Source organism: Barbus barbus (genome assembly GCF_936440315.1).
Source record: "Barbus barbus genome assembly, chromosome: 11".
NCBI lineage: Eukaryota > Metazoa > Chordata > Actinopteri > Cypriniformes > Cyprinidae > Barbus > Barbus barbus.
This window is the reverse complement of record NC_136739.1, coordinates 457,451-477,716: the sequence shown is the minus strand read 5'-3', so window position 1 is coordinate 477,716 and position 20,266 is coordinate 457,451. Positions and strand designations below refer to the sequence as shown.

The 20,266-nt window shown below is 37.6% G+C and overlaps 1 protein-coding gene across 1 annotated transcript in view; it reads right to left on the bottom strand.

Moving 5' to 3' along the window:
* The window catches only part of LOC306877166 (immunoglobulin superfamily member 3-like), a 142,873-nt gene extending 129,862 nt beyond the window's left edge, over nucleotides 1-13,011 (bottom strand). Inside the window, exon 1 of the mRNA XM_079428732.1 lies at nucleotides 12,508-13,011. Coding sequence (XP_079284858.1) covers nucleotides 12,508-12,547 — 40 coding nt within the window. The 5' untranslated portion in view covers nucleotides 12,548-13,011. The remainder of the gene's footprint in view (nucleotides 1-12,507) is intronic.
* Between the last annotated feature and the right edge of the window lie 7,255 nt (nucleotides 13,012-20,266).

Here is a 20,266-nt window from a genome sequence, read left to right as displayed (position 1 = left end):
ATGTTTATGTATACAGTTTATATTTTATTATATTTTCTATTTATTATATTTTATGATATTGTATTTTTCCTAACTTATTTTCCAGTGATTAATTTACATCTTTTTTTATTATAACCTAATTTGATATTATTTAGTAGTAGTAATAGTAATAATAATAATAATAATAATAATAATAATAACAACAACAACAACATTAACAGTCATCATTTTATGATTATAATATATATATATATATATATATATATATATATATATATATATATATATATATATATATATATATATATATATAAAAAAATCACACAATTCTGGTCAAATTGCACAGCCCTACAAAAAAGCACAACTAACCTTGATTTTTCTTAAATGTATTTTAAATTACAATAATTTAAAATGCATTTAAAAGCACACACATTTTTTTTTTTTTACCCTAAATGTATTTTTGTCACATACACCATTTCAGATAAATCCAAATGTCATGTAAAAATTAAATATATAAATAAATAACAAATAAACTATGGTTGGCTATTTACAGACTGATTCTTCCTAACAGATCACGAGGTTCTTGGCCAGAGTAAAATACAAAGGCAGTCCAGAATTTATACGCTGAAAGACAAAAGTCTGGTTGGAAAGACTAGCTTCACTATAAAAGCACAGCATACATGCAAACACAGCCAATCAGTGCTCTCTCTTTCCTCTCCGGCATGAGCATACAGGCCACACAACCATCTGCTGCTCTGCTCAGCACTGTTCTCTCCATCAATAATCTATGAACCCATCTAACACTTTGCTCTTTACTGTGCAACACAAAGGTGAGACAGAGAGCCTGACGTCTACACATCTCATACACACATTTTAAATATTCATTGTGCCCATTTCTGTTAAGACTTTACAGAGGATGACACATGCAGATGTCTATGGAATACAAAAACACTGATTACACACACCAACATGCCAGATCCACATCTTTAGCAGTTATTTTACTCACTGTGACAACCAGTAACAGACATTTAAATCAATTCTAGCTGCCTGGCTTTCCTCTTGGTTCATTACTATATTTAAAATGATTTTTAAATATAATAATGGATCATTATAAACATAATTAATTATATTATTTAATATGTGACCCTGGAGCACAAAAGCAGTCTTAAGTCGCTGGGGTATATTTGTAGCAATAGCCAACAATACATTGCATGAGTCAAAATTATACATTTTTCTTTTATGCCAAAAATCATTAGGATATTAAGATCATGTTCCATGAAGATATTTAGTGAATTTCCTACAGTAAATATATCAAAACTTCATTTTTGATTAGTAATATGCATTGCTAAGAACTTCATTTGAACAAATTTAAAGGAGATTTTCTCAATATTTAGATTTTTTTGCTCCCTCAGATTCCAGATTTTCTAATAGTTGTATCTCAGCCTAATATTGTCCGATCATAACAAACCATACATCAATGGAAAGATCATTTATTCAGATTTCAGATGATGTAGAAATCTCAATTTCGAAAAATTTACACTTATGACTGGTTTTGTGCTCCAGGGTCACATTTAATAATTTATATTATATATATTTATATTATATATATATATATATATATATATATATATATATATATATATATATATATATATATAATATTTTTAGGTTTATACTAAGTATTTTCTTTCTCACAGTACTAGCTGTTCATTCATTCAAATATAAAGCTGCCTTGTTTTATATTTTAGGATGGGGTCCCCCTCAAAGGGATCATCATATTTGGGGGATTTTGGTAACAAAAATGATAAGAAATCCTGGTTTAGATTTAAAACAAAGCTCAGATCCAGACCCCTGATCTAGCGTATTCAAAAGTAACCAAGATGTTGGTATATAAGAGTAGAAAAGAAAAAAAAAGTAAGAAAAACCTTATCCAGACTAGAACACCGTACCTTTAGGTCCAAAAAAAGAGAAGAAAGTCTTCTGATGCATCTCATACCAGAGTTGAGTCATGAGCCTCCCAATGTAGTTTATATACTCTATGCTATGGAGGCCATTCTAATTACCAAAACAAGAAACAAAACACATAGATCTTTCCAAAAACTATTTCTTGCATCATAGTATAAGAGACTGCAGAAGATAAATGGGGGAGGCTATTGCACCAGAGATACAACAGGGATACTTCCCTCAGCTTTCACTTAATCCTGAGGCAGAGGAAGCAGTGAATGTCATTAGAAACACAGGCAGAGGAAGTGGCCAACAGATTCAAATTGTCAGCAGTGATTCATGCTGCATACTTTAAATGTAGCTATAGCGTTTATTGATCTGGCTAGTTCATTTACTAGTTAATTTCAATCTAGATCAATATTAATCTAATTTTACTGTATCATCAGAAAAGGAGAAGAGACAAAACAACTCAATTTCTCTTCATCTTAAAGTGAGTCTCTACATTGTATTCAGTAACCAGATAAATATTTAGTCTAAGTTGCCCTTTATTAGCATGTCAGATCATGTTTCATTCTTCCAGCAGGAGAGCATAACGGGGTCTCGTTTACACTAGTGCGTTTTCTTTTTAAAATGCATAACTTTTGCTACGGATACGCCTATCGTTTACACTACTCCGGCGTTTTCAAGGTCGATAACATAGACTTTTGAAACCGATGGCGTGGCTGCCCACATTCTCACTGCGTATCCTTGACAGCCGTGTAAACAATAACATCATGTGCATTATTGTACCCATAGATGTGTGTGGGTAGATTCGCCATTCGACCGCTCCAAGCACGCAGACGCGTCCGCCATCTAAACAATAGGGAATCTACCTATACAGATCTATGGTTGTACCTGCATGAATGGTCATGTGACATGCGTTTTCGGTTGTGCAGTGTCAATGGAGATCGTATCTGAAACGCAGCAGAGACGCCAGTGTGAACGTTGATCGTTTTCATTCTAAAACACCATTTTAAACAAAAAGACACTAGTGTAAACGGGGCCTTAAAGTGCCCCTATTATGGGTAATGAAAGGTTCATATTTTGGTTTCGGGAGTCCCCAATAACAGGTTGACATGCATGCAAGGTCAAAAAAACACTTTCATTGGCTTATAATATGCATTTATTTTTATCTTACTTGCTCAACGACTCCCAAACGATTCACTCAATGATTCATTTTTCCAAACCCCTCCTTTGCGTGACGTTAATCTGCGGTGATTGGTTGATTGGGCTCATTTCTATTTCATCTCGCCTGTAATGCCTGATAAAGCAGCGTTTGTGAGCGCAGTGCGAGCAAACAGGACTGTGTTAGGCCCCATTTCCATCTGGCATTGCAATGCGTTTTAAGGGATCCAATCACAAGTGATCAGTGCTAAATACAGGTGGAAACAGGGTCTAAAGTGTTTTGTGATTGAATCACTGAAACCACATGTGTATGCAGTCAAAAACACAAGCGATCACATCACATTTGTAGTGGAAATACAACAGTCCTGAATGCTTCCCTGCCTGAAGTGAAGCTCTGCCTACTCGCTGCCCACACATGATCATTCTTAGACATGTTAAGAGAAGGTGCATCAAACTATGCCATTGAAATGTTGCAGAATTAAAAACACAGATTGCAGATTGAAATTGCAGTTGCCCTCCTTATCCTTTCAACGCAACATGGGTTCATATATTCAATAGAATTCAAATTCCATACTCAGTGTGCTCCTGTGAAAGTGATGTAGAGTGATGAAACAAGAGCGGAGTATCTTGACAAAATCCAAACAAGTGTCACAGAAGATGCATTTTTGAAATGCTAAAAAAGGGATAGTTCACCCAATAATTAAAATGCTGTCATTACTTGCATCGAAGTCTGACATAGAAGAGAAGAAATTGTTGAATAAAAGTCATTATTTTGCTTTCTTTGCATACAAAAAGCATTGTTGTAGCTTCATGAAATTAAGGTTGAACCACTGATGTCACATGGACTATTTTAATGACGTCTTAACTACATTTTTGGGTCTTGAACGTGTCAGTTGCGTTGCTGTCAAAAAGCTCTCGGATTTCACCAAACATGTTTGTGTTCCAAAGATGAACGAAGGTATTAAGGGTTTTGTACAACATGAGTGGGTGAATTATCACTTTAATAGCTGACATAAACAGCAAAGCATCTCAACTGACCACTTGTGATCGGATCACTAAAAACACATCTTAATACCAGGTGTGAAGAAACCCCTAAAGTATACCCAATTTAGGATATGATTTATCCAAGTAGGACATGTTTTGGATCCTTGGGCATGATGATTCAACAATTACAGCCTGAAATATCTAAATGCATCTACCCTTTAAAATCTTTGGGAAATGATGGTTTAGCATGCAGTGCAGTCTAGATGAAGCAAGTAGCCCCAGCAGGAAAACTGCCCAAGACCAAATAAAATATGTTGTCCAGGAATGTCCTACTTACGGTCAATCGCTCAGAATAGTACAATCTTTGTGTCTTCTCTGGACCCCATCTTATCCCTCTATCTATACAATCAACCCCCACCCATAGACTGACCCGCCTTCCCACTGTCCCTCGAGTGCCCTTGTGAATTATTCATGAACGGGTTGCAGACACCCCACTCCACCGTTCCATCCATCAGTTCCGTGGACACGCTAAAATATTTAGTGTTTGTGACCAGTCGACTCGACTGCGCTCCAACATCCCACCGGGAAAACCACTTATGTGTCTAGTCTAGCCACCCACAGACCCCCAGACTGTCTCGCTTCTCTGGAGTGCCTCTCCCTCCCTACCCTCTTTCCATTGCCCCCTTTGTTTGAATAGACACACTTTAAAGCACTAAATCATTAGAAGTCAACTAATGACTGGTATTTGTCAAAGAAAACCCAATGGAAGCTCAAGCTTAACTAAACTTGAGTGTCTTGAGTGAATGACAGCTTTTAGCTTTTAACTCAAAATCTCCATCTCCATGTTTGTGCGCACAGCACAACATTAGAAAGAAAGCTAATTAACAGTGAATTAGTCTCTTCTGACTGGCTTCCGTAGCAATTGTCAGTCACGTTCTTGTCTTTGAATGGCAATGTGTCCTAAAAGAAAAGTGGAAGCCTTTATCCTCTAATCCCTCATTCCTACTCCTCCATTTTTGCCCGTCCACTCGCTCCTTTGTTCTAAAGAAAACAATCAGACAGCAGGCATCTGACCAGAGTTAATGAAGCCCTGCCAACACACTGCTCCTGATTGACTGCTTTATTCTGTCGTTTTAAGTGCGATCACTCAGATTCCTTGGGTTTGCTAAAGCAGTAATGGCAGTATCTCTCAATAGAGTCAGGCTTTCGGTTATTTCCAAAAGCAGTTTTCAAGCATGACAGATGAATTATTAGGTTTGGCTTGATCACTGCTGTTTAGGACCTTCCCCAGAGGGACGTCAGGACTATTGGTAGTGCCTGGTATTAGGGGCATACAGGAACTCTAGGTGAGTGAAGTCAACAAACGTGGGCAATGTTTCTTTCAAAATCCCTAACCCAAAACTTCACACTGTAACACTTTTCGACCTACATTCCCCAAAGTTGCCACAGTCATACAAACTGTTCTAACTCAAAACTGCACATCTTTTCTAGCCTACTGTACATCCGTTTTCCAGTTGTGGAGTCTCAAACAGGACAGGAGCTAAACCCTTCCCATTGGTTTCCACTGAAAACTTCTGAATGTAGGCTAATTCCAATTAGAGCTCCCAAGCTATATCCACCAAACTCAACCGGTTCTGGCTCGGATTGCTATATCTTTTCTGAGTACTTGAACTCACCAGAGACTCTCAAACCACAGTGAAAACTTATAGGTTTTCATTGAAAAGTGCTGGCTGAAAGCTCCAAGAGGAAGTACAATCGACTGTATGTCAAGCTCTCAAACAGAAGCAAAACCCTGTAAGTTTCCACTGAAAACTACTGACTTTAAATCCTTATAAAAATCTCAAGCTATGTCCACTAAACTCTGCACAGTCCTTTAGCCTGTTTGTGTCAGATTTCTATGCCTCTTCTATAAGTGATATAAATCATATAGAGCTACAACAACAGATCTGAATATCAGTGATAATAAACTCAACCTACTATTGTCAAAAATCTCAAAATTCAAAACAGGGTTTTGACTGTCAAAATTCAAGATTTTAAAAACATTCTTAAATGTGCACACTTTAGCAATTGTTACTACAGAAGATATAAATGTTTTTAAATATAGTAAATGATCTAAATGTCTTGTGTGGGTAGGTGGAAGTGTTTGCTGTGAATGGGGGTCAGGTAATTGTGTGTGTGCTCAGCTGTTGGGGGGAGAAGATCTCTTCGAAAGAAATTCAAAGAAGGGACTACAGCACTTAAAGGTACTTGAATGAGGTCCAACATGCAGGAAAAAGCCTCAGTTTCTTGGTCAGATCTTGAGAGGGGGTCTGTTTTCCTGTAAGTGTGGAAGAGCCAGAGGCAGGTACCAGGCACAGACCAAAGCCGATAAAATCTTAACTAAATATCTCAAACTTAAGCTGATAACATCTCACAGCAGTAGACCTGATAAAGACAAACAATTGTAAAGCGACACACCCACACTAAATGCCTTCTTGACCTTTTACTCATGATAGTCCAACCAGCTTCCAGCACACCAAGGGATAGAAACTATACTATAAAGCCGTGGCTTATTTTTGGACAGTTTACTGAATTTGACAATATAAAGCATGCAGAAACTTCAGTCATTCTCATACATTTTTAATCCAGAACTTTGAGTTGAACATTAAAATGTTGATATGGGGAGTTCATCCAGGACATGTTGTCTTTTAAGACAACATTTTAGGAGAATTTGAAGAGAATCAAGATAACATCAAAATAAATACTTGCTTTTAAGTTTAAATGTATGTACATATATTTGAACACTGCAAATTCTAAATTCTATGCAGAACACAGGGGTTAGCTGAGGTAATATAGACTAGGATACGTCAAAGACATCTTCCCTACATATTTCCATAGAAAACTAGACCAATAACCTTTTTTTCTGTAGAATTGAACGGACAACTTCAAACACCAAAAAGCCCAAAACTGAAGACCAATTTAGTTTAGGGGTTATTTTTTTTTCCACACTTTTTCACATGCAATCTCACCTAAATAGAAGAAAATAGCAGGTGCAAATTAAATTTACTCTGACATTTACTCTGAAAGAGTAGAGTAGGCTAATCCTTATTATCTGTAACTCCAAAAAATATACTTTCTGAAAAGTAATTGCTTTAAGTGTATATACAGATCTTCACCACGGTAATAATCCCCTGAAGCGTGGAAAATGAACAGTATGCCATGAATGTATAAACACGTGTAGCGCTGGCCTCATCTCAAGGCAGTCCTGAACATACATATCAGACAGGATAGGGCCCTGGGACCCCAGCTAGATGCTCGTAGCTAAATATTCATGGATCAGCATTCTGGAGCAACGGGTCACTCGGGAGTCAGGCAACTGAGATCCCCCCCCCCCCCCCCCAACTACAGCAACATTCTCAGGGTTTTGAAGGACAACCATGTTCTACAACAGAGTGAACGGCTGACTGAAAAGCCATGGCGAGATACCAAAGTGTTGTGTGGGAGGCGTAAATGGGCTCCTCAGAAAGAGTGCAATGATCATGTTCCTATGAACACACTGTGTATCTGTGCAATGCGTGTTCTACAAGAATCGTACACGTCGCTGGGACTCTTAACCCCATTGTGTTGAAGTTGAACACTGGGTGTAAACAGCGCTGATGGCTGGTAGAGTCCTAACATGGCAGAAATGACCACTACAGTTTTGGCAGTCAACTGGTGAGTCCTACCTCCTCTAACCAAAGCCATCACAATTTTCTTTTTTTATTATTATTGTAATATAATTTTATTTATTATAAGTTATTACATATAAATAAATTACCATTGTTTCCCACTTCAAACACAACTTCATCACAGCAGTGATGGGTTTGATGGACACATTTTCTGGAACACCACACCTAAAATGCCTCTTCTACTTAACATCACTGAAATGGGTGTCCTGAGAAATGACACGTGTCTTTGTGACAGCCGTAGGCTATGTGGCCAGTCAGAAACGCTGTCTGTAAATCATTTTGCTGACATGGACAATGTTTTTTTTGAGAAATCCATGTTTCCTTCACAGCCATCAATGCTGAATCTACGCCACGCCGCTTAAATCCACAGCATTTTTTATTATTATTATTCTTATTTGTTACCAGAGTTATTATGTTTCAATTATGTTTGCACAACCAGTGTAGTCTGATTCAACATATAAACCATTTCTTTCAATGAATCAATCAAAAGGACTCACTCATGGTTTGAATCTAAGGCAATGCTTCTCAAATTGGGATGCAGCCAACATTCAAAAGGGGCTGGAGGATGACTTAACGGTATTTAATTAATACATTGTTAATATATTAAAATACTTTTAAAATCAAGATGCTTAAAATACATCAAATCAGAATGTGCATGATATCATACTTCTGTTCCCCCAAACTATTTGTGTTTAAGAACATACAGTTCTTGAAAGTTCTGGACAATCACAAAATAAATCATGGTTAACTGATTTAATAAATCAATAGGCCTACGTGTAGTTTCTGTTAATTAATAAAAAGTTTGAAAACAAGCAGCTTTGTCATAATTATAGAAGCAATACTGGAAATAAATTAGCCTGTCTGAGGGAAGCCTTTGAATATTGTGTTGGACAACAGAGTAAAAACACTGAGAAACACTAAATTAGCATAACATTATCAACTTAAGGGTAGATTAGTATGTGATTTCTAATTAGAAATGGGAGAAAATCTGTTTAAGGTGAATTTCTTCTTAATTACAAAATGTGTTTATGATATTTTCATAAGCAAAGCTAAATAAAAATGTGAGCATTTAGCTATTAGTTAGTAATATTAGCCTATTCGTCAGCATAGCTTACTGGTTAAGAAAAGCTCTTGAGCTAGAACTAAAGATCACAATAATGTGCTAAGGTTTATAACAGACCTAGCACAAGTCGGATAGGAGGCTGCAGGGGGGTCTTGCATGACAAGCACAGAGTTAGAGAATGTCTAAAATTGCTTATAGCACCTTTAATTTCCTCTGTATTTCTAATAAACCCAAAACCCACTCAGTGAGGCTTTATTAAGCCCAGCCCGAGTGAGAGAATTGTTTTTTGTGAACTCCATGCAGGGAAGCTAAGCTCGGCTAATGTGCCCGAGTCAGTGGGGGGCTAATAAAGGCTTCAGACAAACACCTTGAATAATCTCTCTCTAGCACTCACTTTTTCCATTCTGTCGTTCTCTTTATGACCTCTTCCTGTATGGTGTTCAAACAGCTGCATTAAAATGGGTGAAAAGTAGTTAAAATTAGCATACTATGAGGATAGCATTGCTTATGGGAACACTGCTTATGCATAAACAAACACTGCGATCAGACAAACACAGTAAAACATTATCTAGCGCGCACACACACACACACACACACACCAGCCTTATCTCCAGACCGCAATACCACAAGTGTAGCATCTTGATAAGCATGAACATTACATAAACTATACCATATAGAGATTGTGATAAAACTGGTCTATCGATGATAAGCTATTAACATTTTTACTTGATATGGATTCATCTAAACAGCAATAAACTCAACAGAAATAAGCAAAAGACAACTGCAAAGTTATCAGTGCATGTCAGTCTGTCTAAACTGTTAATCTGTTTCATTAGACAACATTTTTGATGATTGGTTTGTATTAAACCATAAAACTCAGAATCAAGAAAAAAATGGAAAGCAAAGAATTTAGGAAAAAATTTAATTGATTTCATGATGTCCTAAATTAAATGTTGATCTACTCTATGGAGTTTAACCGTGACCAAACGGGTTATTTTTCCCTTCATTCAAGGTCTAACAAACATGTGGAAACATTTCCTTCCGCATTAGATAAATACTGTTAGTGTTTGGCCATATCGACTAGCCCTACACCACATGCTCCTATAAAAAATAAATAAAAGTATTTCCCACGAGTGAGGAAAACTAAATTATGAATACAACAGTGACACTACTATAAAAAAAGCTTTTTACGGTTGTGTTTACCGGTTTGTGGGCCTATTAACTCTCCTGCTGTTTTGCAAGCAGAGTAACACAAAAACAGGGGGTAGGAAGATGTTCACTCAGAATGAAAAACTACATATTTTCAGCTCCGTTCGAGAAAAGCTTGCTTCGCTCACTCAGATACAGCTCACCTGCTTATGTGAATATGAAAATGAGCTGTTCATGCATTTCCTCAAAAACCCTCGAGTTCCCCTGCGTTCAAACCCACAGTGTTTTGAAGATCTTCTTTACTGAAATATGATCATTTGCATGTAATTTAATAGAACCTCAACACTAAAGGAGCAGTATGAGCCTCTATCAAAGATGATCTAGGGAACTGGTCTGCTATAGTAATGCAAAAGGCCAAAAATGGTACAAATTAACCGTACTTCTCATACTCGTTTGATCAAATCAGAAGCATGCAACCTCACTGACGCCATTTTTCTTTTTCACCAAAAGTTATAAGAAAGCCAACAGTAGCCAATGCTCCATTCTCGCCCAGGCCCCTCCCTGCAGAACTAACATGCCTCTTGTCCAGGACGGTACAGCCATCTGTTGTTTGTTAGGAGGTAGAGAGTTTGTGTGAATGAGTAGGACAGTATTTGCTTGTGTGATGAGGAAAAGAAAGGGGACAAAAGCGAATGGGGGAGGGAGGTATGAGTAGAATATGTACACATTAATGGTTTCCTCTGTGACTGGCACTCACGAGTGAGCACTGACAGCAGCTTAAAAAGGGTTTTGCATGAGTAAAAGAGTGTTGATTAATGAAATAACAGCCTGTTCCATTCTGTCTCCACTTATCTACATGGATACAGGAGATTCAGTCTGTGGGGGGTTAGGATAATCCAACGGGAGTCCGAGCTCAATGTCATATTAACCTAGTTCATTGGCAAAACATGCTCTCTCACAACACAAACACAGCTCCAGATGTCCAGCAGTTGTTGAGTGTATAACCTAGACAATAGTGTCATCATCAGCAGAGATACACTAAGATCATAAACTGTAATCACACACATCTGTTTTGAGAACGTCTGTGAGACTAATACACTGTGCTTGCTAACCCAATGACACACAGGTGAGTCTGAATCCAGGTGTGTGTGACGTCTGGCATGTAAGGACAGGTGTGTTTCAGTGTCATGAACTTGTAATGACACAGACTTGTGTCAAGCAGTAGATCAAGAATTAAAACTGCTGCTAGAAGGCTTAAAGTTGTTTGTGTAGGCCTACATTTAGCTGCTATTCATCACAATTTGCATTTTTTTATGTTTATATTCAATTTATGCAGGTGCTATAAACTGAATTGTTATATATTCGATATAACAATTCATCACCGTTCATCTCATAAATACAATCTTTCCGAGAAATTTCATGACACAGCAGATCATCTGATGTCAACATAGTGGCACCCATAAGAGGGCAACCTGCTCCGTGTCAATAAAACCAGATTTTCCTGAAAACTGACAAGCCTCAAGTCTTCATATCATGTGAGTGAACATCACTGTAATGCTATTTCTCAAAAGTGTTGTTAATTTATTTGCATTTAAGCACTTCTAATTAGCCAAAAAATAATAAAATAAAAAATACTGGGTGCACCTTTAAGAGTGAAACTGTGTGTAGTGCCCTCAAATCAATCAATGCTCTCCAGTGTTCACTTGTTTGGATGTCCCCCATAAAGGAACATTAATCTCCAGCTGGGCTTTAAACCAACATCAACCCCAAACCCCACTCATCTGACCAGAGCTGTTGAGACCCAGCTGCCTCGTGTTTGTCAAAGTGTGAAGAAAAACAGGGAGAACAAGTCCGAGCACGCTGTTGGGTCAATCAACTCAGACACCATTACATCCATGTTAAACAAGTAAATAGATTTAGAAACAACTGATATCTCTCATTCAATCCATGCTCCGAGAGAGTCTACACCTTTATCACCACAACAGCGTGTAAAAACACCACATTATCCACATAAGTATATGCATTAATCTCGAATATTTGTGTAATACATGCATGGCATGTAGCCAAAATGACAGCTTTAAGATGTTTTAAGGAATACACAATCGTTTAAGAACATCTGACATAACACACTGAAACATACAAGCGACCTGAGAGAACTTTAAACATCCTTCACCATCACTGCTTAGACAACTTAGTCACTGGACCACATCAAAAACCACTTAATATTCCAGTATGTACTATACATCCTTCCAGAGCCTCGTAACTTGGGTTACAAGCATCCACAGTCATGGAAACGTCTGGATGAGAAAGAATCGCGCATCTCCAGATTATTAACGTGCAGCCAACGCGTCAATGCATCTCAAATACCAGCACCATCCATCAAAAACGACACAAATCTGCAACAAGTTCATCTAATGAATTAAAAGGGCATCTTATTAATCAGCTCTGGGGGTAATTAAACGGGGGGGGGGGGGGGGGGGGGTCACAAAATGATGTTGTAGTAAAGGCATAACTTACCCAAAACCGCAAAGGCTATAATAAGCCATTTGATATCCATAGTTCTCCTGTTTCTAAAATTAAGTCCAGATATCGCAGGGGAAAACTGCAAATGTGGTTATAAATTCCTAATCGCCACTCAGACCTTCAGAAATGAGTCTGGATGGAGTTCTGAACGCGTGCACCTGTTCGGACAACGATTCAATCTCTGCCGAGTCAAACACGAACAACAGCCGCGCGTGAGACTCAAAGCCTTTGGATGGTTTCCGCCGGTAAATCACATCCGATACAGTGAGCTGAAGGCTGGGATGGATCTGAGCTCTCCAGTTCCCAGCAGCGCGAGCAGCCCACGCGAGGAGGAGGAGGAGGAGGAGGAGTGAGACCAGCTCGTCCAGTCCGCGTCAAATAACCGGCTTGCTGTGGTCGTGCATAAACTTGTAGAGCTTCTTCAGACGGATATATGAGCAGATGGGTTAGGGTTAGGGTTAGAAATGCTCCTCCCGCGATCACCTTCAGCTCTTCTCTATTGTCACAAAGACGCGGCCCAGCCCATCTCTTACTTTCAATCATGGGCTGCCGCCTGCGGACAGCAGAGGGGGGAATCCTACCAGTTGTGTCCCCGTCAAAGAAATCTGCTTTAGTCAGTTTTGCATGGCTAAACCACTTCTGTTATCAGTGGCCACTAGCGACGGCGCAGTTTATCCGCTATTAAAAGCGCAAACGCCGTTTACTTTGATATAATTCGAGACGATGCTTATGACTGGGAATCGCAATTTAAGCCAAAATCAACCATAGCCTACTCGAGCTCATTTACAGTCTGTTTGACAACATCCTCGAATAACCTTTTAAACGGTGCGCGCTTCGTTTATCGCCACTCTTTAAAAGTCATAGAGCAGCAGCTCTGGAAGCGTTCAGTCCTGTTACGCGCGGTCTTCATCTTATGATGTCGTTTATAGACGCCGCCGCAGGTCAAAGTTATAATTATGGGAATTTGACATTTAATTCCTGCTGTCCTAAGATTGCACTTCCAAACTCCTCCCACCTACAGGTGCATAACTCCGCCCTCCTGGAGTAATGCCATACTAAACCAGCAGGTAACAGCCGCCCCTAGTTTTCAAACCAGTCCCTAAAATAGTTTCAAAAGATTTCTATTACAAATAAATTCTGTTCTTTTGAATTTGAATATTTTGAAAGAATCCTGAAAAAAGCATATCAGCATATTTAAAATGATTTCTGAAGGATCGCGTGACACTGAAAATTCAGCTTTGCATCACAGGAACGAATTACATTTTTAAAATATATTAAAATAAACAAATTATTTGAAATTGCATTAATAGCCTATGTCACAAATTTTTTTTTTACTTTTACTATATTGTATTTTCATTAAATAAATGCAACCTTAGTGAGCAAAACACACTTATTTAAAAAAATTAAATAAAAATGTAATTCTCACACCTGACTTTTGAACAATAGTGTATCTGCTACAAATTCGTTTAGAAATCTCCTATTATCACTAAAGTGTGTAAATTAATGTAAAGTATGTAAAATACATATAATAAATATATCAATATGTATGTAAAATGTTAAACTACCTTAGTACCAGACGAAAACATGGGCATATTCAGATTTGTGCATAGATTTATTGTATTTCCCAGCCACTTCCATTTCATTTTAAGTAAAATTGAAAACTACATTAATATGGATGTATATTGGAAAATTATAACCCTCCTCATCTGATAAGCCATAATATAGAAATGAAATAAATAAATGAACATGAGGAAGTTTTATATTAAATTACCTGTTCATTCATATGATATCAATTGTGTTATTTAATATCCATTGACATGGTCACAAATCAAACTATAAGCTAGATGTGAAATGAAATGAAATAAGTTCTGTTGCTTCTCATCTTGTTTTTGACCTGTAACTGTATTATTTTTAATACTGGAGGGTGGTGCTCATGCATGGTAGTAATTTTAATCCTGTTGCTCATGACTAATTGGTCAAACTGATGGTTTTACAACTCACCCCAGTGTCTCAAGTAAAATTATTTTCTTGATATGTAAATCAGAGAACAGTCAGAGACGGATCTCATGGGATAAAGGTTGGGGTCTGATCATCAGCCAGTCACGGTTGAATGTGGAGGGATAGATACAGGTACATCTCAAAAAATTTGAATATCGTGAAAAAGGTCAATATTTTTTCTTCCTCATTTCAGAAATTTAAACCCATATATTATATATATTCATTACACAAAGAGTGAAATATTTCAAGGCTTTATTTCTTGAACTTTTGATGATTATGGCTTACAGATGATGAAAACCCAAAATGCAGCGTCTCAGAAAATTTGAATATTACATAAGATCAATAAAAAAAGGATATTTTAAACAGAAATGTCAGGCTCCTCCTTTTGCATGAATTACTGTCTCAATGCGGCGTGGCATGGAGGCAATCAGCCTGTGGCACTGCTCAGGTGTAATGGAAGCCCAGGTTGCTTTGATAGCGGTCTTCAGGTCATCTGCATTGTTGGGTCTGGTGTCTCATCTTCCTCTTGATAATAGCCCACAGATTCTCTATGGGGTTCAGGTCAGGCTAGTTTGCTGGCCAATCAAGCACAGTAACACCATGGTCATTGAACCAGCTTCAGGTACCTTTGGCAGTGTGGGCAGGTGCCAATTCCTGCTGGAAAATGAAATCAGCATCTCCATAAAGCTTCTCAGCAGAAGGAAGCATGAAGTGCTCTAAAATGTCCTGGTAGATGGCTGCGTTGACTGTGGACTTCAGAAAACACAGTGGACCAACACCAGCAGATGACATGGCAGCCCAAATCATCACTGACTGTGGAAACTTCACACTGGACTTCAAGCAACATGGATTCTGTGCCTCTCCTCTCTTCCTCCAGACTCTGGGACCTTGATTTCCAAATGAAATGCAAAATTTACTTTCATCTGAAAAGAGGACTTTGGAGCACTGAGCAACAGTCCAGTTCTTTTTCTCCACAGCCCAGGTAAGACGCTTCTGACGTTGTCTCTGGTTCAGAAGTGGCTTGGTAGCTCTTTTCCTGAAGACGTCTGAGCGTGGAGACTCTTGATGCACTGACTCCAGCTTCAGTCCACTCCTTCTGAAGCTCTCACAAGTGTTTGAATCAGCTTTGCTTGACAGTATTCTCAAGCTTGCGGTCATCCCTGTTGCTTGTGCACCTTTTCCTACCCAATTTCTTCCTTCCAGTCAACTTTGCATTTAATATGCTTTGATACAGCACTCTGTAAACAGCCACAGCTTTCAGTAATGACCCTCTGTGTCTTACCCTCTTTGTGGAGGGCGTCAGTGTTCATCTTCTGGATCATTGCCAAGTCAGCAGTCTTCTCCATTATTGTGGTTTCAAAGAACAAGAGATACCCAGAATTTATACTGTAGAGATGGTCGTTAATTGAGACTCAAATCTAAATATTCTAATATTTTGAGATACTGATTTTTGACTTTCATGAGCTGTAAGCTCTAATCATCAAAATTAAAACAAAAAAACTTTTGAAATGTTTTACTTTACATGTAATGAATCTAAAATATATGAAAGTTTCACCTTTTGAAATAAGTTGCAAGAAAAAATTAACTTTTTCCCAATATTCTAATTTTTTTAGATGTACCTGTAGTGTGCTCCGGCCTATGAGGACAATCACTCCATTGTTAATGCTGGATATACTGTACAGTACAATACTAGTCTGTTTTTAATTGGGAGTTGTTATACCATCACAGTGTATGGAACAAAAAGCATATTGGAGTGAATCTAAAGAAAGATGATCTAATGAGGGAACAAGCCGTGTGCAATATCATCATATTGTTTACTGTAATGAACCACTCGGTTATTCTGTGTTGTTTTTGTTAGAGAAAACTGTGAGCATAATATCTTAGCTCTGACATTTAGACAGTTTTCCCCATTATTAAAAATAGTTTTTATTTGCACTTTATTACTTTTCCACTTTTTGGAACAGAGCATTGGTTTAGAAGCACAAATAATCAGGAAGTTTGAACAACTTAATTCCATCACTGTTAGGAAGCGGTTCCCGGTGGATTTCACTAGTCCTGCTCCAGGCGCCACCATCATGCCCCCAAGCAAGGCACTTAACGTCTGCATCCGCAAAGATGAGGCTTTACAAAATCAATTCAAACCCAATCATACTTATAGGTCAGAGATAAAGATTGCTGTCAGTCATTTGTTATACAAAGAGAGATGGCTAAGTGTTATATAATAGAGCAAGTGATAAAAAATTATAAACTTGCCTATGTTTCATTACAATTATATGACAGTTTCATTATGAACAGCTTGTCCAGAACCTTTTTAATATACATAGAAATGTTTGTGTGAACCAAGAATAAAGAACCATCCATTTTATCATTTTACAAATAGGTTCCTTAAATCGGAAAAAAATGTTCTTCAGATTAAAAAATATTCTTTAGGCTAAGACAAATAAAATTAAAGTTACTTTGGGGAGCCAAAAATTTTGAAACCTTTATTTTTAAGAGAGTACCAGCCATAATTCCCATTCATATATCCAATTCATATACAACAGGTCCATCTCCTGTTATATTTGTTCAATTCTGCACAGCATCAGCAGACCAGAAACCTACAGAATATTTTGAATGACAGATCGCACCTTCGGATACCTTATATTACCTTCCTTATGAAAGCAGATCATCTGCTTAAATTCATTCATTCACAAACCTCATATGGAAAATGCACTAGTGAGGCATCTGCTTAATAGTTTTGAGTCTCATGATGAGGAAAGGAAAAATGGTTTCATGGTCAGTTTTTAAAGCTTTATGGTGACTTCAAGGAGCAACTTAACACTGTGTTGTTGCCTCAGGCAGATAGATTTGCTTAGGCTTTTCATCTGACGTTTGCATATTTAGCAGCACATTCAAAAAGTAAATAAATCATTCATTTCCTCCATTTGCCGTGTCTCTGGGGCTCTTTTGGGAGCTCATAAGGGATACTGAGCTAAAATGTGAGAGCAGTTTTTCTCTTCCCCTTCATCTCTTCCAGTGTGTACAATCACACACACACACACACACACACACACACACACATTAATAGTGTTAAACAAAACACACACACATGTGAATACAAAATTGCTTTCTATCTAGTCACTACAACCGGGTAGAATAATTTCAGGAGTTATAAAAGATGTCTACAAAACCACTTCTCAACTAGGGTGCAATTTTACATTAGACATCAACTACTAAAATAACGTGTAAATCTAACATTGGAATTAAAGGAACATTTCACACCAAAATAAACATTTGCTGAAATTTAGCATGACATGAATTACTCAGCAATGGATCCTCTGCAGTCAATGGGTGCCGTCAGAGTCCATTAAAACATCATATTAATGACTCCAGTCCATCAATCAACATCTTGTGAAATGAAAAGCATGTTTGTAATGAAGAAATCCATCATTTGTGTGTTCAACCACTGGTCTAAGAACATGATATAGTGTGAAAAAAAAGGAAACCAAACAAAGCAAATTTCAAAAAAGAGTCAAAGTAAAAAATATTCCATGAAAATTGTGCAAATTCAACATTTGTTTTTATCTGATGTTTAGTACAGGCTCCTCTTGCAAATAGAAAAGCTTGTATTTTGAAGCATCAGTAATGAAGTGCCTGATGCATGCCCAAAATAACACTGAGCTGAACTGAAACAGTAAACCATCATCATCATCATCATCATCATCATCATCACAGTAATTAAAGTGCAAGGGGATGTAATGTGCTGCATTGTTTGGATGCTCTCTTTTTAGCAGATTGTATCAAAAACAATTTTGGGACAATAATTACATCTGAAGCAATCTTGTTTTCACAGTTGGGGCTGATGAATACCCCAAGTCATCCAAAGTGGTGTTGCTTTATTATTGCTGCCAGTGACAGTAATTATTTAGCTATTTTAGATGGGAGAGAATCAAATCTTTTCATATTTTTGTATACGATACCATGGGTCGTTTAACGTATATGCCTTATATTACATCAACTATGAGCAGCACAAACATGCGGTCTGGCAGGAAATACCAATTCCAGACCAACTGAGAAACGTTACGAAGCAAGACGTCTATCGGAGAGAGGAAGAGATGGAATACAAAAGAATTATTGAATATTTCATTATATTGTGTTAACTTTACTCATGTCTTATGCGGAGACTTGAATAAAACATGACATCCAGTCCAAAAAGGGCTTTGGTGAGGGAATAATTCTTCAGAGATGAAAAGCTCGTATTAATGAGCTGGAAATGTGCTTTTTGTTATTTTTCTCCTCTCCTCTGCCTCCTTTTCTAATATGAGCAGCGCCGACAACAGAATGGCAAGGTCAATAGGACCTGACAATGTAATATCTCTTCTAACCAAAATTAGAGTTTAATGAAACAGGATATGAGAACATTCTGACATGACGATGTGATTGTCATAGGAGAGGCAATTCTTCCTCATCTCAGGCCTGGATGGAGGCTTTCACACAGACTGTCCAGGCTGTATGATGGGTGAAGATACAACCTGGAGAGCGAGAAATCACTCTTTATTACAAGTCCTGAAGGAGCTGGTGTGTAAATGGATGTAACAAAGCGGCGTATGACAGCTTGTGAGGACCCAGGGAGATTCTGACAGGATAAACCAGACGCTCCGCCTCAGATGTCCAACAAAACTGTCTTCATTTTGATGATGTTCCCAGGACCTATAGGGAATCATTAAAGGAGCCAAAGAGAGATAAATGAGAAAAACTAGATGTCATTTTTCACAGAGACTTGGTTTTAGTCACAAACACCTTTATGTCAAATAATAGATATTTCTGTCAGACGAAGAATGATGTACACTTCCATTAACAAGTGTACAGTAGAATGGTTTTGCCTGCAAGTACTCATGTACCGTGACTTAAGGGTATAACAAGACAAAGTTAATATACCATTTCATTAGTACACAGGGATGTCAAATTGCTACACTTTTCTCTGAATTAATTATTCATCAGAGAGACTTTTAATGTGAAGTATTAATATAAAATGACTCTTTCCTATGCTCTTTCCTCTTTTGATGTTTTTTATATACTAGATGTTCACACAAGCTACTAATAGTACATTAACTAACCTGATCTCACAAGAAAACACAACTATTTTATGAGGTGGCTATTTAGTATTGATTTGCATGATGTGATCTTTAAAAAAGCCCATAAAATTAAACATCAGTGGGGTGCACACAAATTGTATAAAGTACAAATGAGAGTATACATCTGAATTGGCCGTTAATATGTCAATTAATGCTAGAAGGATTTTTCCACCCCAAAAATATGACATATGATAACTGTTGACAGCATAATGCTGTTGCTCCTCTAGGGGCTGTTACTTCTGAATGATGACTTATTTATTTATTCAAACAAACAAACAAAAATGAAAATGTTCTGTGCTTTGTGAATGGTGAATGTGAATTAGTCCAGGGTAAGTGCAATCCAGGAAGATTAATTCCCCAATAACAAGTCTTTTCTAATGCACTCTTTTATTCTCATGACAGCAGGGTCATCAGACACGGTCTTTATTCTCTCCGTTTATTACATCTTTCCCAGTCTGCTGATAATCTGTGACTCGCTCTGTAATAAAGGTGATCATTGTGATGAGCTGCTCTATAACTTCATAATCATTACATTAACAGAGATGTGTGCATGCTTTAACAGGCTCACACAACCTATTCAGGTGCATTAGATGTGCTAGAGATAGGGCTGTATACAAAACCAGCGCTCAACAGGCAAGGTT